At 37.5% G+C, this 20,586-nt stretch overlaps 1 protein-coding gene across 8 annotated transcripts in view; it reads left to right on the plus strand.

Annotated features, from left to right (window-relative positions):
* ATRX (ATRX chromatin remodeler) overlaps window positions 1-20,586 on the plus strand; it is a 263,885-nt gene that overhangs the window by 206,777 nt on the left and 36,522 nt on the right. For all 8 annotated transcript variants that reach the window (XM_087813462.1, XM_016207255.2, XM_087813461.1 and 5 more), the window contains one exon: window positions 20,004-20,181. In XM_087813462.1, coding sequence (XP_087669588.1) covers window positions 20,004-20,181 — 178 coding nt within the window. The remainder of the gene's footprint in view (window positions 1-20,003; window positions 20,182-20,586) is intronic.

The following is a 20,586-nucleotide window of genomic DNA, read 5'->3' on the forward strand; positions in this document are numbered from 1 at the left end:
CATTCATTTCAGTGTGTTTTTTTCCCTTTGAGACTTCCTCTTTGAATCATAGCTAGAAAGAAGTGTGTTTCTTAATTTACAAGCATTTAGATATTTCCATTATTTTTTTTTTGTTACTGCTTTCTTGTTTGATTCAGGTCTGTTAAGATAATAACTCTGTATGATTTTAATTATTTTAAATTTGGTGTGTTTTGTTTTATGGCTCAAGATTTGGTATATCTTGGTATATCATAGATGGGTCCTTGAAAAAATGATTATTTTCCTGTTGTTGGGTGGAATGTTCTGTAAATGTTGATCAGATACTGTTCTTTGATAGAGTTGTTTGTGTTCTTCTTTTTACTTGCTGCTTTTCTTTCTGCATGATTATCAATTTTTGAGAGAGGAGGGTTGAAGCCTCCAACTGTAATTGTGAGTTTGTTTTTTCTTCTTTTGCTTCTCATATTTTCACCTCTATTTTTGGTGTATACACAGTTAAGTTTGCTATATCCCTCTCTATCCCTCATAATATCTTTTGCTCTGAAACCTACTAAATCTGGTACTGATAGCAACTCCTGCTTTATTTAATTATTTTTTAAATCCTCACCACAGTAATTTTTTCTATTGCTTTTCAGAGAGAGAGAGAGACAGAGACAGAGAGAGAGAGACATCGATGTGAGAGAGACACATCAGTTGGTTGCCTCCTGATATGCCCCAAACGGGGCCAGGGTTCAACAGGGATTGAGCCTGCTCCTGAGGTATATGCCTTTGGCTGGAATTGAATCCGTAACCCTTCAGCCCAGAAGTCAAGGCTCTAACCACTGTGCAAAACAGGCTAGGCCACTCCTACTTTATTTTCATTGATGTTTTCAGGTCATATATTTTTCACCCCTCTAGTTTCAACCTACCTACTTTATTATATTTGAAATGAGCTTCTTGTAGATAGCATATGGTTTGGTCATCCTTTTTTACTCATTCTGTTAATTTTCTTTTAAATGGTTTATATAAACTATTTACATTTTTGTTGGGGTATAATTGACATATAACATTATTAGTTTCAGGTGTACAACCATTTAATACAGAGTTTGAGTCTGCCATTTTATTTTTTTCAATTTGTATGCTTTCCCTTTTTTTGGTTGTTTAGTTTATTTCTGATTTCTTCTTTCACCCCTTCGTGTGTGTTACTTTTATTTTTTGTGGAATTCCACTGTTTCATATATAGTGTTTTTAGTGTGTCTTTCTATAACTTTTATAGTGATTTCTCTAATTATTACATTATATATACATAGCACCATAGCCTACTGGTGTCATCATTTTAACATTTTGATTGAAATTGGGAAACTTTATCCTTTTGTCTCTCTCACTTATAATATAATTGTCTTAAGTGTTTTATCTACATAAATATGTTACCACAGAAGACAGTGTAATAATTTTTTCTTTAGCTATCAAACATAATTTTGAAAACTTAAAAGAAGGGAAATATTTTACTCACTCGTATATTTTGTTCTTTTTATTGTTTTTTCCTTCCTAATGTTTCAGCATTCCTTCTCTCATTTCCTATCTTTTGAGAACTTCTTTAGTCATTTTTTCAGGGGAGATCTACTGGCAGCAAATTCTCTGAGTACCTTCAACTGACAATTTCTTAACTTCTTCATTTTTGGAGAATATTTTGGTTGGATATGGAATTTTGGAGCAGCAGCTCTTCTTCCAGCACTTGAAAAATATCGCACCACTTCCTTCTCGCCTCCATGATTTCTTACGAAAATAAACTGCTGTTCTTATGAGGTTGGAAACTAAATGAAATGGAGTCAAACAATCTACCACATACAGAGTTCAAAACACTGGTTATAAGGATGCTTAAGGAATGTAGGGGAAGAATGGATGAAATCAGTGAGAATGAAAACAAAGAGATTGTAAGCATAAAAAAGTTAAAAGGAACCAATCAGAAATGAAAAATACATTAATTGAAATGAAGAATACACTGGCAGAAATCAACAGCAGGTGATATGAAGCAGAGAATCGAATCCGTGATTTAGAAGACAAGGTAGCAGAAAACTCCCAATCAGAAGAGCAAAAAAAGAAAAAAACAATTTAAAAAATGGGGATAGTTTAATGGACCTCAGGGACAACATCAAGTGTAATAACATTCATATCATAGGGATACCAGAAAGAGAAGAGATAGAGTAACAGATTGAGAACATATTTGAAGAAATAATGAATGAAAACTTCCCTAACCTGGCTAAGGAAAAAACAAACACAAGTGCAGAAAGTGCAGAGAGTCCCAAATAAGATGAACCCAAAGAGACCCACACCAAGACACATCAGAAAGTGGCAAAGGTTAAAGACAAAGAGAGAATCTTAAAAGTAGTAAGAGAAAGATGGTTACCTATAAGGGAACTCTCATAAGACTCTCAGCTGATTTATCAACAGAAACACTTCAGGTCAGAGGGAATTGGCAGATAATATTCAAAGGGGAAAAAAAGCAAGGACCTACAACCAAGACTACTCTTAAACAGCAAGATTGTCATTTAAATTGAAGGAGAAAGAACTTCCCAGTGAAGAAAAAGCTAAAGTAGTCCATCACTTCCAAACCAGTATTATAAGAAATTTTAAAGTGATTTCTTTAAGCAGAAGAAGAAGAGGAGAAAGGAACATAAATATAAATAAATAAATAATAAAGTGGCAATAACTACGTACCTATCAATAATCACCCTAAATGTAAATGACTTAAATGCTCCAATCAAAAGACATATGGTAACTGAATGGATGAGAAAACAAGACCCAAATATATGCTATTTACAATATACCCACTTCATTTTGAAAGACACACAAACTGAAAGTAAAGAGTTGGAAAGAGCTATTTCATGTAAATAGAAATGAAAAAACGAGTAGCAATACTTATATGAGAGAAAGTAGATTTTATTTTTTAAAAATTTTTATTAAATGGAGTGACATTGGTTAATAAAATTATATAGGTTTCAAGTGTATAATTCTATAATACATCATCTGTATATTGTATTGTGTGTTCACCACGTAAAGTTTCCTTCTGTCACCACTTATCACTCATTTACCCTCTTCTACCTACTCTCACCCCCATTACCCTATGGGAATCATCATACTGTTGTTTGTGTCTATGATGTTTTTATTTTGTTTTAATTTATTGATAGATTTTATGCGGGGGGAGAGAGATGGACAGATAGACAGATTGATTTGTTGTTCTACTTATTTTTGCATTCATTGGTTGATTCTTGTATATGACCTTACTGGGGATTGAACCCACAGCCTTAGCATATTGGGATGATGCTCTAACTGACTGAGCTACCAAGCTAGGACTATGAGTTTTTGTTTTGTTTTTTGGGGGTTAATTGCTTTACCTTTTTCATCCAGGCACCCAAACTCCTCCCCTCTGACAGCTGTCAATCTATTCCCTGTATGATTCTGTCTCTATTTGAGACAAAGTAGCCTTAATACATATTTTTTTACTTTTTATTGAATTTATTGGGGTAACGTTGGTTAATAAAATTATATAGGTTTCAGTTGTACAATTCTGTAATATACCACCTGTATATAATACTGCGTGTTAACCACCCAAAGTCATGTCTCCTTCACTCACCATTTATACCCTCTATATCCTCTTCTGCCTACCACCACACCCCTTTCCTTCTGGTAATCTCCATACTGTTGTCTATGTCTATGAATTTTTGTTGTTATTGTTGTCTTGTTTGCTTAATCCCTTCACCTTTTGCTCACAGCCCCAGAACTTCCCTCCCCTTTGACAACTGTCCGTCTGTTGTGTATCTATGAGAGACAAAGTAGACTTTAAAACAAAGGCTATATAAGAGACAAAGAAGGACATTACATAATGATAATAGGATCAATTCAGGAAGAGGATATAACCCTTGTAATCATTTATGCAACCAACACAGGCACACCTCAGTATGTAAAGCAAATACTGATGGACCTGAAAGGAGAGATCAACAGTAATATCATCATAGTAGGGTTGTACACTTGAAGCCTGCATGGTTTTATTGACCCATGAGTGTCACACTAATAGATTCAGTAAAAAAATTTAAAAATTAATAAAAGAAAACAAAACACAATGAAATGGTTAACAATTAGATCAAGGAAAAAATCAAAAAACAAATGAAAATGAAAATACAAGGACCCCAAATCTATGCAACACAGTGAAACTAGTCTTAAGAGGGAAATTTGTAGCATGAAGGCCTACCTGGAGAAAGAAAATATCTCAAATTAATAATCTAGCCTTACATCTAAAAGAATGAGTAAAAGAACAACAAAGTCCAAAGTCAGTAGATGGAAGGAAATAACAATGATCAAAGCAGAAATAAACAAAATAGAATCTAAAGAAATGATACAAAAGGTCAATGAAGCCCAGAGATGGTTCATTGAAAAGACAGACAAAATAGATAAACTTTTAACCAGACTCACCAAGAAAAAAGAGAGGACCAGAGAGATGACCCAAATAAGTAAAATAATAAATGAAAGAGGAGAAATAACAACTCACACCACAGAAATACAAATGATTGTACAAAAATACAATTATATGCCAACAGATTGGACAGCATGAAAGACATGGGTAAATTCCTAGAAACATACAATCTTTCAAGATTGAATCAAGAAGAAACAAAATCTGTAAAGACAGATGACTACTAACAAAATTGAATCAGCAATTACAAACTCCCAACAAACAAAAGTCCTAGACTTGATGGATTCACAGGTGTATTTTATCAATATTCAAAGAATTAACACCTATCCTCTTTTAACTATCTCAAAAAACTCAAGCGGAAGAAAGACTCCCAAGCTCATTTTATGAGGCCAGAATTTCCCTGATTTCCAAACCATACAAATATATTACAAAAAAGAAAATTATAGGCCAATATCCTTGAACTTAGATGCAAAAATCCTCAACATAATATTAGCAAACCAATTTCATTAATACATTAAAAAGATCATACAACATGATCAAGTGGAATTTATCCCTGGAATGCAATATTGGTTCTATTAGTCTGTTAATGTTGATATACCACAGAAACAGAATGAATAATAAAAATCATATCATATCAATAGATGCATACAAAGCATTTGACAAAATCCAGTACCTTATTTATGATAAGAACTCTCAGCTAAATGAGAATAGAGGGAACATACCTCAACATCATAAAGGCCATATATGACATACCCCCAACTAATATACTAAACGGGAAAGTTAAAAGCCTTTCCTTAATATCAGGAACAACACTGGGTTTTCCACCTTCCCCACTATAATTCAACAATATGTTAGAAGTCCTGGCCACAACAATCATACAAGAATAAATAAACTGCATCGAAACTGGAAAGAAATAAGTAAAACTGTCATTATTTTCAGATGACAAGATACTATATATAGAGCCCATCCGGGCATGGCTCAGTCATTGAGCATCGACCTAGGATCCAGGAGATTGTGGTTCAATTCCTGGTCAGTGCACATGCCTGGGTTGTGGGCTCGATCCCCATTCGGAGACCTGCAGGAGGCAGCCAATCAATGACTCTCTCATCTTTGATGTTTCTATCTCTCTCTCCATCTCCCTTCCTCTCTCTGAAATCGAAAAAGATACATTAAACAACAAAAAAAGGATACTATATATAGAGAACCCTAAAGTTCCACCAAAAACTATTAGAACTGATACATGGATTCAGTGAAGTAGCAGGATACAAAGTTAATAATCAGAAATCCATTGTACTTTTATACACCAATAATTAACTATAAGAATGAAAAACTAAGAAAACAGTACAATTTACAATTGCATCAAAAAAATACCTAGGGTAAATTTAACCAATAAGGTAAAAGATCATTACTGGGTATATTATAAGACATTAAAGTAGGAAATGGAAGAAGATACAAATAAATGGAAGCATGTACTATGCTCATTGATAGAATTAACATTGTTAAAATGTCCACACTACCCAAAGCAGTCTGTAGATTCAACAAAATCCCTATAAAAATACCAATGGCATTTTTTACAGATGTAGAATAAATAATCTCAACATTTATATTGAGTCACAAAAGAACCTGAATAGCCACAGCAATCTTGAGAAAGAACAGGAGATTCCAACATGGCAGCAGATTAAGTGGAAGCTACACTGACACTCTCCCAGGACCAAACTGGAATTACAACTAAAATATAGAAAGAATATCTTGAGCCCGGCTGGGCGTGGCTCAGCAGTTGAGCGTCAACCTAGGATCCAGGCCATTGGGGTTTGATTCCTGGTTGGGCACATGCCCGAGTTGCGGGCTTGATCCCCAGTGGGGGGCGTGCAGGAGGCAGCCGATCAGTGACTCTCATCATTGATGTTTCTATCTCTCTCTCTTCCTCTCCTTTCCTCTTTCTGAAATCAATAAAGATGTATTTTTTAAAAAAAACAAAACAAACATCTTGAATAATCAACTGAAGAATAGCTGCAGATAACCCTTATATCCGAGGATGTAAAGTGGAGACTGCATAGAGACTGGTAGGAAGTGTGGAGGCGCGAGAGGCCTGGCTGGGATCCCATAGGAAGCCCAGCTGGAAGGATATCTGAGCTATGGGGAGTTCCCACTGAGAACTCTGGAGTCTAAACTTCAAGCTGGGCTTCCCAGCCCAGAACACCAGAACTGAGAAAGGTACCCACATAGCAACTGGCTGTGAAAAGCGGGATTTCTGTCTGCCAGGGAGAGAAGGCTGGTAATACAGGCAGCCTTTTAAAGTGCCAAGACTGAAGTTCATGTGCAGCTACTCAACTTGGGCTCCCATGGAGGGTGGGCAGAGTGCATTAGAGCTGTGTTAGGAGAATACAGTGGTGCTGTCTCTGCAGATAGAGCTTGGAGGGCAGCCATCTTGATTCCTGTCCTAAGTCATTTCCCCATACTCCAGAGGACATATTTCTCAGGCAGACCTTTACCATCCAGGCAGCTTACTCCTGGGGGTTGGGGGTAGCAGTTGCCCCACCCATTGGAAAACTTCTCGCCTCTCCTGTGGAGTTTAGGACTTGCTGTGGTCTATAGCCTGAGGCTTATTAAGAGACTAAAAATAACAATCAGACTTCAGCTGGAGGCAGTCCTCTGGGTGCTTTGAGTCTTTGCCTGATCTGCTTCTTAACCCAGGGTTTGGAAAAGCAGACTTTGGTGTGCATCTTAGGCCTTCCCAAACATACTCAGCTCTTGCAGAGGGTCCCACAAGCTGTGGATCACTGATAGCTCCAAACAGTGTACCCAAGGCCAGCAACAAACAGTGTTTGACATGGGCCTGCACCAGAGACCCCCCAAAAAAGCCTGGGAGTCCTAGAAGATCCACTTAACACATAGAAACAAATCCAAACAGGCAGCCAAAATGTTGAGACAAAAAACAAACCCCAAATGAAAGAACAAGAGAATTCTCCAGAAGAAGAGATAAATGAAATGGAGATAAGCAATCTTTCAGGTACAGAGTTCAGAGTAATGATTGTAAAGATGCTCAACAACATGATTAAAGATATGGAAACTATGAAGGAAATTAAGAATGACATAGCAGAAATAAAGAATACATTGGGAGGGATAAACAGCAAATTAAGAGAAGCTGAGGATTGGATCAGTGAATTAGAAGAAGGTATCACTTAATCAGAGATCCAGAAAGAAAAAAAACAGAAAAACAGGTGGATTGTTTTTGGGAGCTGTTGGTCAACATGAAATGTAACAATATTCACATTATATGAATACCATAAGGTGAAGAAAGTGAGCAAGGGTTAGAGAATCTGTTTGAAGAAATAATGGCAGAAAATTTCCCTAACCGGGTCAAGGAAAAAGTTGCACAAGTTCAGGAGGCATAGGGAATTCTAAGCAGGAAGAATCCAAAGAGGGCCACACCCAGATACATCATACTGGCTAAAAATTCAAGACAAAGGTAGAATCTTAAAGGCAGTAAGAAAAAAGCAGTTGTTAACCTACAAAGGAGCTCCCGCAAGGCTGTCAGCTGATTTCTCATCAGAAACTCTACGGGTTAGAAGGGAATGGTATGAAGTATTCAAGGAAATGAAAATCAAGGATCTGAAACGAAGATTACTCTATCACAGCTGTTATTCAAAAGAGATGGTGAAATAAAAAATTTCCCAGCCAAAGAAGGCTCAGGGGGTTTATGACCACCAAATCAGCAATGCAAGAAATGTTAAAGGGAATGCTGTAATAAGAAGTAGAATGCTTGGTGATGCTCCCTTGTGAAGCCTTTTTGACCAGGGCTTTTGTTTTCTGGGAGTGTTTTTTATTGCTACTTCTATTTCATCAGTTCTTGTTGATCTATTCAGGTTTTTCTGATTCTTCCTGATTCAGTTTTACATGATCTCATTCATATACGGAATCTATTAAAAAAATGAACTAATGAACAAAATAGATCCAGAGACATTAAAGCATGGAATAGACAAATCTCAGAGGTAAGGTGGGGATGGGGGAGTAGGAGGGGGAGATTAATCAAAGAACTTATATCCATTTATGCATAACCCATGGGTACAGACAACAGTGTGGTGAAGGCCTGTGGGGGGAGGCGGATGTGGGATGGAAGCGTTCAATGAGGGGAAAAAGGGGACATCTGTAGTACTTTCAACAATGTGAGGATAGATTAAAAAAAAAAAAAAGAACAAAGTTAGAGATATCATACTACCTCATATTAAACTGTACTGCAAAGCTATTGTAATCAAAACTGCATGACACTGGCATAAAAACACACATAAATCAATGGAACAGAATTGAGAGCCCCCAAATAAACCTAAGCCTATGTGGTTGATTTATGTATAACAAAGGAGGCAAGAACATACAATGAGGCAAAGGCAGTGTATTCAGTAAATGGTGTTGGGAAAATTGACCAGATACATTTTTAAAAATGAAACGACCACTTTCTTACACCATATACAAAAACAAGCTCAAAATGCATTAAAGACTTAAATGTAAGATCAAAAGCCATTAAACTCCTAGTAGAAAACATAGGCAGTAAAATCTCTGACATTTCTCTCCACAATATTTTTTTTTATATATTTCCTTGGGTAAGGGAAACAAAAACAAAATGGGACCAAATCAAACTAAAAAGTTTTGCACTGCAACAGAAACCATCAATCAAACAAAAAGTCAGCCTACTGAATGGGAGAATATATTTGCCAATTATATATTTAATAAGGGGTTAATATTCAAAATTTATAGAGAACTCATTCAACTCATCACTAAAAAACAAGCAGTCCAATTAAAAAATGGGCAGAATACCCGAATTGACATCTCTCCTAAGAGGACATACAGATGGCCTATAGATATATGTAAAAATGCTCAATGTCACTAATCACCAAAAAAATGCCAATTGAAAGCACAATGAGATATCACTTCATATCTGTCAGTATGGCTATCATCAGTAAATTAACAAACAAGTGTTGATGAGGATGTGGAGCAAAGGGAACCCTCATGCACTGTTTGTCAGAATGCAGATTGGTTCAGCCACTATGGAAATCAATATGGCGATTCCTCAAAAAATTAAAAATAAAAGTTCCTTATGATCCAGGTATTTCACTTTTCATTATATATCCAAAGAAATTTAGAACACTAATTTGTAAACATATATGCACCACTGTTTTCATTGAAGTCCTATTAGCCAAGATATGGAAGCAACCCTAGTTCCCATCAATAGATGAATAGATAAAGAAGTGGTACATATATACTATGAAATATTACGCAGCCATATGAAACAATGGCATTTTGCTATTTGCTACATCAATAGCTCTAGAGGGTATTATGCTAAGTTAAATAAGTTAGAGACAAATATATGATTTCACTTATATGTGTTATCTAAAGAATATAAGAAAAACATATAAAACAAACAGACTCATAGATATAGAAAACCAATTTAAGGTTGCCAGGTGGACGGGGAATTGGGAGGCTGGGTGAAAAAGATGAAGGGATTAAGAAGTACAAATTGGTAGTTACACAGTACTCATGGGGATGTAAAGTATAGCATAGGAAATATAGTCAATAGTATTGTAAATATATGGTGTCAAGTAAGGTAGTAGAGTTATTGGGAGGGTCACTTCGCAAATTATATAATTGCCTAATCACTATGCTGTACACCTGAAACTAATATAATACTAAATTTCAATTTTAATTGAAAAATATAATTAAATAAAACAAATGGAAGTGAAACCATTGGTTATTCATAGACTGAAAATGAACCCTGACCCTAAGCCTCACCCTATTTTAAAGTGATGTGAAAGTGGATCATAAATGTAAAACATTATACTTGTTAAGAAAACATAGAAGAAAACCTCAGGAAATAAGGTTAGGCAAAGTGTGTGTGTGTGTGTGTGTGTGTGTGTGTATTTTTAATCCTCACTTGATATTTTTTCCATTGCTTTTTAAAGAGAGAGAGAGAGAGGAGAAAAACATCAATGTGAGAGAGACATCGATTGGTTGTCACCCACACATGCCCTGCTGGGGCCAGGGATCAAGCCTGCAACCAAGGTATGTGCCTTTGATCAGAACCAAACCCAAGAACCTTCAGTTTGAGGGTCAATGTTCTAACCACTGAGCCCAACCAGCTAGGGCTAGGCAAAAGTGTTTTTAATCATGTACCAAAGGCATGTATCTCATTAAAGATTAAATCAATAATTGAACAATCAAAGTTGTAAACTTGTCTGTGAGATACCCTGTAAGAAGAGGAAAAGACAAGCCACAAACTTGGAGAAAATATTTGCAAATGCATATCTAACAAAGGGCTCGTAAAAATTCCCTAAGTGCAACAGTAAGAAAATGATCAGTGTTCAGTTTTAAAAGGCCAAGTACTTAAACTGACAGTTCACTGAAGAGGATCTATGCATGGGAAGTAGTCACATGAAAAAAACATTCAATATCACTAGGCAATAGGGGAATAGAAATTACCTGAAAGGAGATACTGCTTCATATCTATTTGAATAGCTGAAATGTAAAATAGTGACAATACCAAATGCTGGCAAGGTTTCAGAGAAACTGAGTATCTTTTTTCAGTGCTGGTAAGAATGTGAAATGATACAAGTACTCTTCCTGTAAAACAATTTCATAGTTTTTTTAAAACTAAACAAACACATGCTTATCATGCGACCCTGCAGTCACGCTCTTTAATATTTATGCCAGTGAATTGGAAACGTATTTTCACATAGAAACCTATTCACAGGTCTTCCCAGCATCTTTATTTGTGATTGTCAAAAACTGGAAACAAGCCAGATAACCTTTAACGTGTGAATCGATTAATAAATGGTGGTATACCCATATAATGGAATACTGCCCAGCAATAAAAAAGGAATGAACTATTGATACTGATCCAATCAACAGTTTCGATGGGTCGAATGGACTTTCTGTTGAGTGAAAAATGCCAGTTTTCATAGGTTACATACTGTATGATTCCATTCATGTGGCTTTCTTGATATAACAAAATTATAGTGATAGAGAACAGATTAGGAGTTGCCAGGTATTAGGGTTAAGGGTAGGTTGTAAATACTTAGAGTAACACAAAGGAGCATTTTGTGTGTGTGTGCGTGGTAATGGAACAGTTTTTATCCTACTTTTGTCATGGTTGCATGGTTCTACCTACTTGGTAAAATTTATCAGAACTATAAACCTAACAAAAATGTACATAGAAAAACTCGCGAAATTTAAATCAGTTCTGTACCTGAGTTCATAGTATTATACCAATGTCAATTTCCTGGTTTTGACAATGTTCTGTAGTTATGTAAGTTATTACCATTGGGGAAAACTGTGTGATGGGTACTTGGGAATTTGCTATATTCCTGTTGCACATTCGTGTGACCCTTAAACTGTTTTCAAAGGTTATAAAAAAAATCAATACCATGAGTTGTCAAGGATCTGGAACAAACAACTGGAACTCTCATAATATGCTGGTGGGAATGTAAATTGGAATAACCAGTTTGAAGAACTATTTGTTCAGCTTTAACAGTACCATACACATACCCTATGACCCAGCAATTCTACTTTTAGGTATAGGCCTAACAAAATACATGTTTTTACCAATAGACCTATAAAGCAACAGTATTCAAATAACGGTTGATATTTTAATTGTTTTTGTTTTTCATGTATACTTTTTTTTAGTGTATACTTTAATACTGATGTTTAGTATTTTAAAAAATTTTTATCTTTATTGTTCAAAGTATTACAGATATCTCCCCTTTTTTTCTCCATCAATCCCCTCTACCCCACATCCGCCCTCCCCCAGGCCTTCACCACACTATTGTCTGTGTCCATGGGTTATGCATATATGCATATAAGTTCTTTGATTAATCTCGCCCAACCCACTCCCTCACCCCTGCCTTCCCACTAAGATTCATCAGCCTGTTCCCTGCTTCTTAGTCTCTGGATCTGTTTTGTTCATTAGTTTATTTTGTTCATTAGATTCCACATATGAGTGAGATCATGTAAAACTGAATCAGGAAGAATCAGAAAACCTGAAGAGGCTAATAACAACTGATGAAATCGAAGCAGTAATAAAAAATAAATAAATTAAAAGAACTCCCAGCAAACAAAAGCCCTGGTCCGGATGGCATCACAGGGGAGCTTTCTAATTCTTTAGGTTATACGGTTAGATAGTTTACTAAAATTTTTTCTTGCTTTTTGAGGTAGGCCTGTAGTGTTATGAATGTCCTCCTTAGGACTGATTTCGCCGTGTCCCATAGATTTTGGGTTGTTGTGTGTTCATTTTCATTTGTTCCCAGGAAGGTTTTGATTTCTTTCTTGATCTTATTGGTAACCTATTCACTGTTTAATAACATGCTATTTAGCCTCCACGAATTTGAATATTTTTGAGTGTTTTTACTGTAGTTGATTTCTAATTTCATGTCATTGTGATCTAAGATGCTTGATATGGTTTCAGTCTTCTTGAACTTGTAAAAACTTGTTTTGTGTCCTAACATGTGGCCTATCTTTGAGCATGACCCATGTGCACTTGAGAGGAATGTATATTCTGCAGCTTTTGGGTGAAATGTTCTGTAAATAGCAATTAAATCCATCTGATCTAGTGTGCCATTTAGAGTCACTGTTTCTGTGTTGACTTTTTGTCTGGAAGATCTATCCAGTGAATTCAGGTGTTAAAGTCCACGACTGTGACTGTATTGCTGTTGTTTTCTCCCTTAAAGTCCTTAAGGTTTTTATTGATAGGTCCTTATTTATTGCCATTTTAATTCTTTATGCCTATATTTTTCTCTCTCTATTCTTGTTACAGCAGTCCCTTTAACATTTCTTACAATGCTTCTATTTCTACTTCTAATTACAGCAGTCCCTTTAACATTTCCAGCAATGCTGGTTTGGTGGTAATAAACTCCTTTAGCCTTTTTTTTTTCTGGGAAGCTGTTTATTTCACAGTCTATTTTGAATGATAGCCTTGCTGGATAGAGTAGTCTTTGTTTTAGATCCTTGTTTTGCATTACCGTGAATACTTCATGCCATTCCCTTCTGGCCTGTAATGTTTCTGATTAGAAGTCAGCTGACAGCCTTATGGGACCTCCTTTGTAGGTAACAGATTGCTTTTGTCTTGCAGCCTTTAATATTCTCTCTTTGTCTTGAATTTTTGGTATTTTAGTTATGATATGACTGGGCATGGACCTCTTTGGGTTCTTGTTTGGGACACTCTGTGCCTCCTGAACTTGTGTGACTTTTTCCTTGACCAGGTTAGGGAAGTTTTCTGCCATTATTTCTTCAAACAGGTTCTCTAACTCTTACTTTCGACCTCCTCTGGCATGCCTATGATGTGAATATTGTTACATTACATTTTGTCCCATAACTCCCTTAGACTGTCCTTTTTTTTAATTGTTTTTTTTTTCTTTTTGGATCTGTAATTGAGTGCTTTTTTCTACCCTGTCTTCTAATTTGCTGATCTGGTCCTCAGCTTCCTCTAATCTACTGTTTATTCCTTCCAATGTATTCTTTGTTTCTGTTATGTCATTCTTGATTTCTGACTGGTCATTTTTCATAGTTTTCATATCTTTTTCATGCTGTTGAGCATCTTTACAGTCAGTATTCTGAATTCTATATTTGATAGGTTGCTTCTCTCCATTTCATTTCGCTCTTTTTCTGGAGACTTCTCTTGTTCTTTTATTTGGGGCTTTCAGCCTGAATAATGTTGGATGTTAAATAGCCTGTGGGGTAAGCAATTATCCCACCCTGCTGGAAAATCTCTTGCCCTACCCCCTGGAGTTTCTACAGCCTCAGGCTCATTAAGAGAATCAGAATAATCAGCCTGCAGGTAGAGGCAGACTTCAGAGTGTTTTAAGTCTTTGCTTGATTTGCTTCTGGACATGAGCCTTGGAAAAGCAGACTTTGGTGTGCATCTTGGTCCTGTGCAAATGTACCCAGCCCCAACAGAGGGGACCTCAAGCTGTTTGGGTTGTTGATAGCTCCAAACAGGGTACTCAAGGCCAGTCACAAACAGCATCTGACATTGGCCTGCACCAGAGACCTTCCAAAAAGATTGAGAGTCCTTGCAGGCCTACCTAATAAATAGAAACAAACCCAAACAGGCAGCCACAATGGGGAGACAAAAAATCTGCTTGGATAGTAAATGTCTGTCTGTGTGGTAAGGGGCAATAACTTGGCACAGGAATCCAGAAGGGTGCCCTCTGAACTCTATCTCCAGAGCCCACACCCTAGATTTTCCTCACACCCCTCCAGTCCACTCTGCCCTCCCTCTGCTGGAGCCCAAGGTGAGTGGCTGCGTGTGAAATTTTGTGTATTGTCTCTTTAAAAGGGTGCTTGCATTTCCAGCTGTCTCACCTTGGCAGAAAGAAACCCGGCTGCTTTTCACAACCAGATGTTATGTGGGCACCTTTCTCAGTTCTGGTGCTCTTGGCTTGGAAGCCCACCCTGGAGTTTAGGCCCCAGAGTCCTCAGTTTGAACCCCTCACAGCTGAGATATCCCTCCGGACGGACCTTCAGCTGCTGTCTGTGGGAACCCAACCAGCCCTCTCATGCCTCTGAACTTCCTACCAGTCTCTATGTGGTTTTCACTTTTCCTCCTTGGTTATGAGGGTGCTCTCCAACTTGTCTTCAGTTGTAGTTGCTTATTCAGGATGGTTTCTCTATGTTTTAGTTTTAATTCCAGTTTGGTCCTGGGAAAGTGTCAGTTTAGCTTCCACTCAGTCTGCCACCATGTTTAATCTCCCTGATGTTTAGTATCTTTTTAAAAATCTAAAATTATTCTGGTTAATTTATCTCAGTACAGATTTACATATTGCAGCCTGAATAATATTGGAGGTTAAATAGTTGTAAATATTTTCTTTGCTAAAATAATTTTTTAAAAATATATATTTTATTGTTTTCACAGGACGGGAGAGGGAGGGACAGAAACATCAATGATGAGAGAGAGTTATTGATCAGCTGCCTCCTTTACCACCCCTGCTGGGGATCAAGCCTGCAATCTGAGTGTGTGCCCTAATTGGGAATCGAATTTCGATCTCCTGGATCATAGGTTGATGCTCAACTGCTGAGCCACGCCGGCTGGTCATGTAAAAGAATTCTTATTTATTTTTTATTTACTTATTTATTTGTTTATTTATTTTTAATTTGTCTTTATTGTTGAAAGTGTTACAGGTGTCCCATTTTTTCCTCCCAATTGACGCCCTTCACCTCACTCCCACCCCCTCCCCAGGCCTTCACCCCGTTATTGACTGTGTCCATGGGTTATACATATATGCATCTAACTTCTTTGGTTAATCTCTTCCCACCTTCCACCTCCCTTCCCTCTTTACTCTGAAATATGATCGTCTGTTACATGCATCTATGTTTCTGGACCTCTTTAGTTCCTCAGATTATTTTGTTCATTAACTTCTTAAAGAAGACCCTTCAATATTCCCTGTAGCACTGGTCTGGTGGTGATGAACTCCTTTAGCTTTTTCTTATCTATGAAGCTCTTTATCTTACCTTTGGTTCTAAATGATAGCCTTGCTAGGTAGAACAATCTTGGTTGTAGTTCTATGTTTTTCATCAGTTTGAATATTTCTTGCCACTCCCTTCTGGCCTGCAAGGTTTCTGTTGAGAAAACTTCTGACAGTCGTATGAGTGCTCCCTTGTAGGTAACTAATTGCTTTTCTCTTGCTGCTTTTACGATTCTCTCTTTGTCTTTAACCTTTGGCATTTTAATTATGATGTTTCTTGCTATGGGCCTCTTTGGGTCCCTCTAGTTTAGGACCCTCTGTGCTTCCTGGACTTGTAAGTGTATTTCTTTCCCCAGGTAAGGGAAGTTTTCTGTAATTATTTTTTCAAATAGGTTTTCAATTTCTTGGTCTCTTTCTTCTCCTTCTGGCACTCCAATAATATGAACATTGGACCTCTTGAAGTTGTCCCAGAGGCTCCTTATACTATCTTCACATTTCTGGATTCTTTTTTCTTTTTGCTCTTCTGGTTGGGTGTTTTTTGTTTTCTCATGTTCCAAATTGCTGATTTGCTTTTCAGCGTCCTCTTCTGTTGATTAGTCTTCATTTCGGTTCATATAGCCTTCATTTCAAATTAATACTTTATTATGTCATCGATTTTCTCAGGTATTTTCTTAATACTCTTACTAATATGGTTGAACATCCTTATAAACAAAATTCTGAACTCTGTATCTGTTAGCTTGCTTGGATCTATTTCATTTAGTTTCTCTTCTAGAGAGTTCTTCTCTTCTTTCCTTTCTGACATGTTTCTTTGTCTCCACATTTTGGCTGCTTTCGGGTATTTGTTTCTATGTATTAGGTAGAGCTGCTGTGTCTCCTGGAATTTGTAGAGTGGCTTTGTTTAGTAGGTGTCCTGTAGGACCCAGTGGCTCAGCCTCCCCAGTCACCTGAGCTGGGCCTTCTAGGTCCTCCCCTGTGTGGGCTGTGTGCACTGTCCTTTTGTAGTTGAGCCTTGGTTGTTGTTGGTGTCCCTGGGAGGAATTGACTCCCACGCTATTTGGCTGTGAGGATCAGCTGCAACTACAACCAAAGAGCTGATCTAGTGGAGACACCCCTATGGAGTAGGATTTACTTCAGTGGAGCTTTGGTGATCACCAAGTGCACCCCTTGAGTGTGTCACTCGTGGATGTGTAAGGGTTGTAATCCAGCATGATCTAATCTGACCACCAGGTGCAGTGTCTCTGGGGCCTCTCGGGAGGTGCAAAGTCAGGCTCTGCCAGTGCCTTGACCAAGGCCACCTAGCATGAGCTACATAGCAAATCACAGATGGCTGCTACTTGTCCTGGGCTTGTTGTTGTCCAGGACAGGCCAAGCTGTGAACTAATGAAGGCTGCCACTGGTGTCAGGCCTGGGGCCACTTATCAAGACATATGGTGCATGATGCTGCTTCTTTGAGAGATTTTAGGAATGTCCTAAGCATGAGGCTCTTGAGGCCACTTGCACAGAAAAGCCACTGGAAATGTCTTGGATGAGCTTGCAGGTAGGGAGGGGCTGGGCCTCCGGGTATCAATAGGGTGGGGCAAAGGTGTGAGTCAGGTGCTGGCAATTCGTATATTGTGCCTGCCTGCTGGCTGTGTGGGAGGAGTGCTTATCAAAGGAGCAATGGCCTCTGCTAGCTCTTCTGCCTGGGAGAAAGCTGCCCCTCCACCTCTCCCCCCAATTTCAGGCAGGTTTGTTCCTCCCCAAGTGTCCCCAGTTCCTTTGAAGCTGCTGCCCGGCACTGGGTCCCAGAGGGAGCGCATCTGAGTGAGTCTGTGTGCGGGCCCTTGAAGATGAGCTACCTGGGACTCCTGCACCCTCTGCAACCCTCAGCGACAGTCCCAGCTTGTTTTCACAGCCTGAAGTTGTGGGGATTTCTCTTCCTAGCCCTCGAGACCTGGGCTGGGGGCCTGCTGTGGTACTGGGACCTTTCACTCCTCCGGGAAACCTCCGCAGCTGAGATTCCCTCCCGGGTTTTAACTGCGGCACTGGGTATGGGCCGGAGGCCATGTCTCTGCAGTTCAGCCCAGATCCACCTGCGTCTCCGCCCCTCCTACTGATCTTGATGCTTTTACAGTTCCCTGGTTGTAGGGTTTCTGTTCAGTCAGATTTCAGGAGGTTCTGAGTGATGGTGGTTCTGTATTTTAATTGTAATTTTGGTGTGGTTGCGGGATGCGGCGGGTCCACCTGTTACCTATGCTGTCATCTTGTTTCCAGTTCTGTAAAATAATAATATTGGTTCAATCACTTGTCTCTGTTTCTTTGTTTTTTGGGGGGACAAAATTAAGCCATTTTACTTCCCATTTGTATGCTTTTAAAACCACAAGATGTCATTGATCACATGTATACTGTATAAATAAATACCTCTATTATTGTAAATTAGACTGCATTACATTTGTTTATGTATCTGTTTCCTTTTAGTTGGTGGTCTCGTATAGTACAGCCGCTAGATATTTTTTCATCTTTTGTATTCCCAGTCTAACTTAGTATTTGGGATGCATAACAGTTTGATAGACATGCTTATTAAACCCATGCAACTCATCATTAGTGGATGGATACTATAGAGTTTTGAAGTTCTCTATATTCTGGGGGTGTTTTGTGTATGTGTGTTTTTAACCTAAATAGTTTATGCTATTCTTTGTGCTTGATTCTTTTGCAGGTGTGGAGTACATGTAAATAAGTGGAGTAATGTGGGGGAAGCATTTTCCCATAAACCCTTATATATGTCCACTAATTAAAGAAAGCACTGTTTTTTGGGGTTTTTTTTGGAAATTGAGTATGTATTATTACAGAAATATAAAGAAAAAAAAAAATCATCGTAATCCTAGTGACCAGGGATAACTACCCTTAACATTGTATGTATGTTTTGTTTTTTTATAGAGTTTCAGTTACACTTAACGGGTTGTGTATCCTATTATCACATACCATAATATCATAGATTTTTAATGTTAATTTAAACCATTGAAAAGCCAGAGTATAATTTAGTGTTCTGTGCTCGTATGAGGCTTGGTGTACAAAGGCATTTTATGGAGATTGTTGAGAGCTTATTATATTCCAGTGGTTTTCTCAGTCTAAGTTGCCAACAGTAAACAAATTATATATTTATTCAATAGAATATTATGCAGCTACCAAGCATGATATTTATCAAGAAATTTAAAGGAATGCTCATAGTCCCTTGAGCAACCCCTTTCTACCTATGATTTCTACTCCTTGCAGGTAACCAATATCAACTCTTGGCAATTCTTCTGGTATTTACTTACATATGTCCTTTCTACATTCTAAGGTGGGAATTTACCCACATTCAGACACACACTTTTCCTCATTCATTTTCTCAGTATATATATTTCATAATATTTGCCTAAATCAATTTAGAGTATGATTTATTGTATCTAAATATTCACACTGAAGTAATTTGAAATACTGTGATTATTTTTCCTCCTTTGTATACCTGTTTATTTTTGTTGAAATAATAGTTTATTTTTACCACTTCCTTAGTTTCTATGAACCTGTCACTCATTCCCAAATTCTTCTACAGAAATATAAATTCTTGTGTTCTGACATAGCAGGCAATCTATCAGCTTCGTGTGGTGTTTTTTTTTCCTGGAGCTCTCTGTCTTCTTGATTCTATTTTAGCTTTCTCAGTATCTTGCACCTATCTAATTTCTTTCTTTACCTTCATTACCCCTTATTGTAATTGTGTATTAGTCACCCCCACTTAGCTCATGGGGCATTGTCCTCCTTTTACATGTACTTAGTGCTCGTGATACTACTGAACACAATATGAACTGTTGAGCTATACTTAAATTTTCTACATTTACACAGAAATCTGTAAATACCTGGAATGTATTATAAACATGTGATTTCCATATTTATCTTTATTCCTAATTCAGACTATTTCATTTTCCAGCAATAAGATTCTTTCTGGGCATATAAATTTTCAACCTGACTCTTTAGGCATGTCTTATTTTCTTCAGTGAGAAAGGAATTCTCTGAATTCCTGATTGTTCATAAAACTTAGGATTAGAAAGTCATATTGTAATTAAAATATCTGTGAAACACTCATTACTAAAGCATTCATTCTGTATTTTCATTTTCAGAGGACGATTGTTTATCATTTCCACCAAAGCAGGATCTCTCGGCATTAACCTGGTAGCTGCTAATCGAGTGATTATATTTGATGCTTCTTGGAATCCATCATATGATATCCAGAGTATATTCAGAGTTTATCGCTTTGGACAAACTAAACCTGTGTATGTATATAGGTTCTTAGCTCAGGTAGGTTTATAATTTATATTCTTATTCTTTTTTCATATTGAAATGTTGGGTGAAACTGATAATATTTTTGGAGTGCAGAACATATATGTATTAGAGAGGCAAACAAAGTTGAAAACATCATTCCTATACATAAAGCAGCAGAAGTCAATTTTGGCCTATTGTGATTTTCTGTTTTGTCGTTCTTCCATATCTATAACATCAACTTTCTCAGACTGAGATGGATTTGCGTGGGTAAAGAGATTTAGCTTCTCTTTTGTTGTTAACATAATTACAGATGTCCCCCATTTCCCCCCCTTTTACCCACCTCCACCCAGCCCCCACCCTGGCCTTTACCACACTGTTATCTCTGTCCAGGGGCTATGCATATATGTTTTTTTGGCTAATCCCTTCATCTTCTTTCATCCA

The sequence above is a fragment of the Miniopterus natalensis genome, chromosome X, assembly GCF_054644295.1.
Source record: "Miniopterus natalensis isolate mMinNat1 chromosome X, mMinNat1.hap1, whole genome shotgun sequence".
Classification (NCBI taxonomy): Eukaryota; Metazoa; Chordata; class Mammalia; order Chiroptera; family Miniopteridae; genus Miniopterus; species Miniopterus natalensis.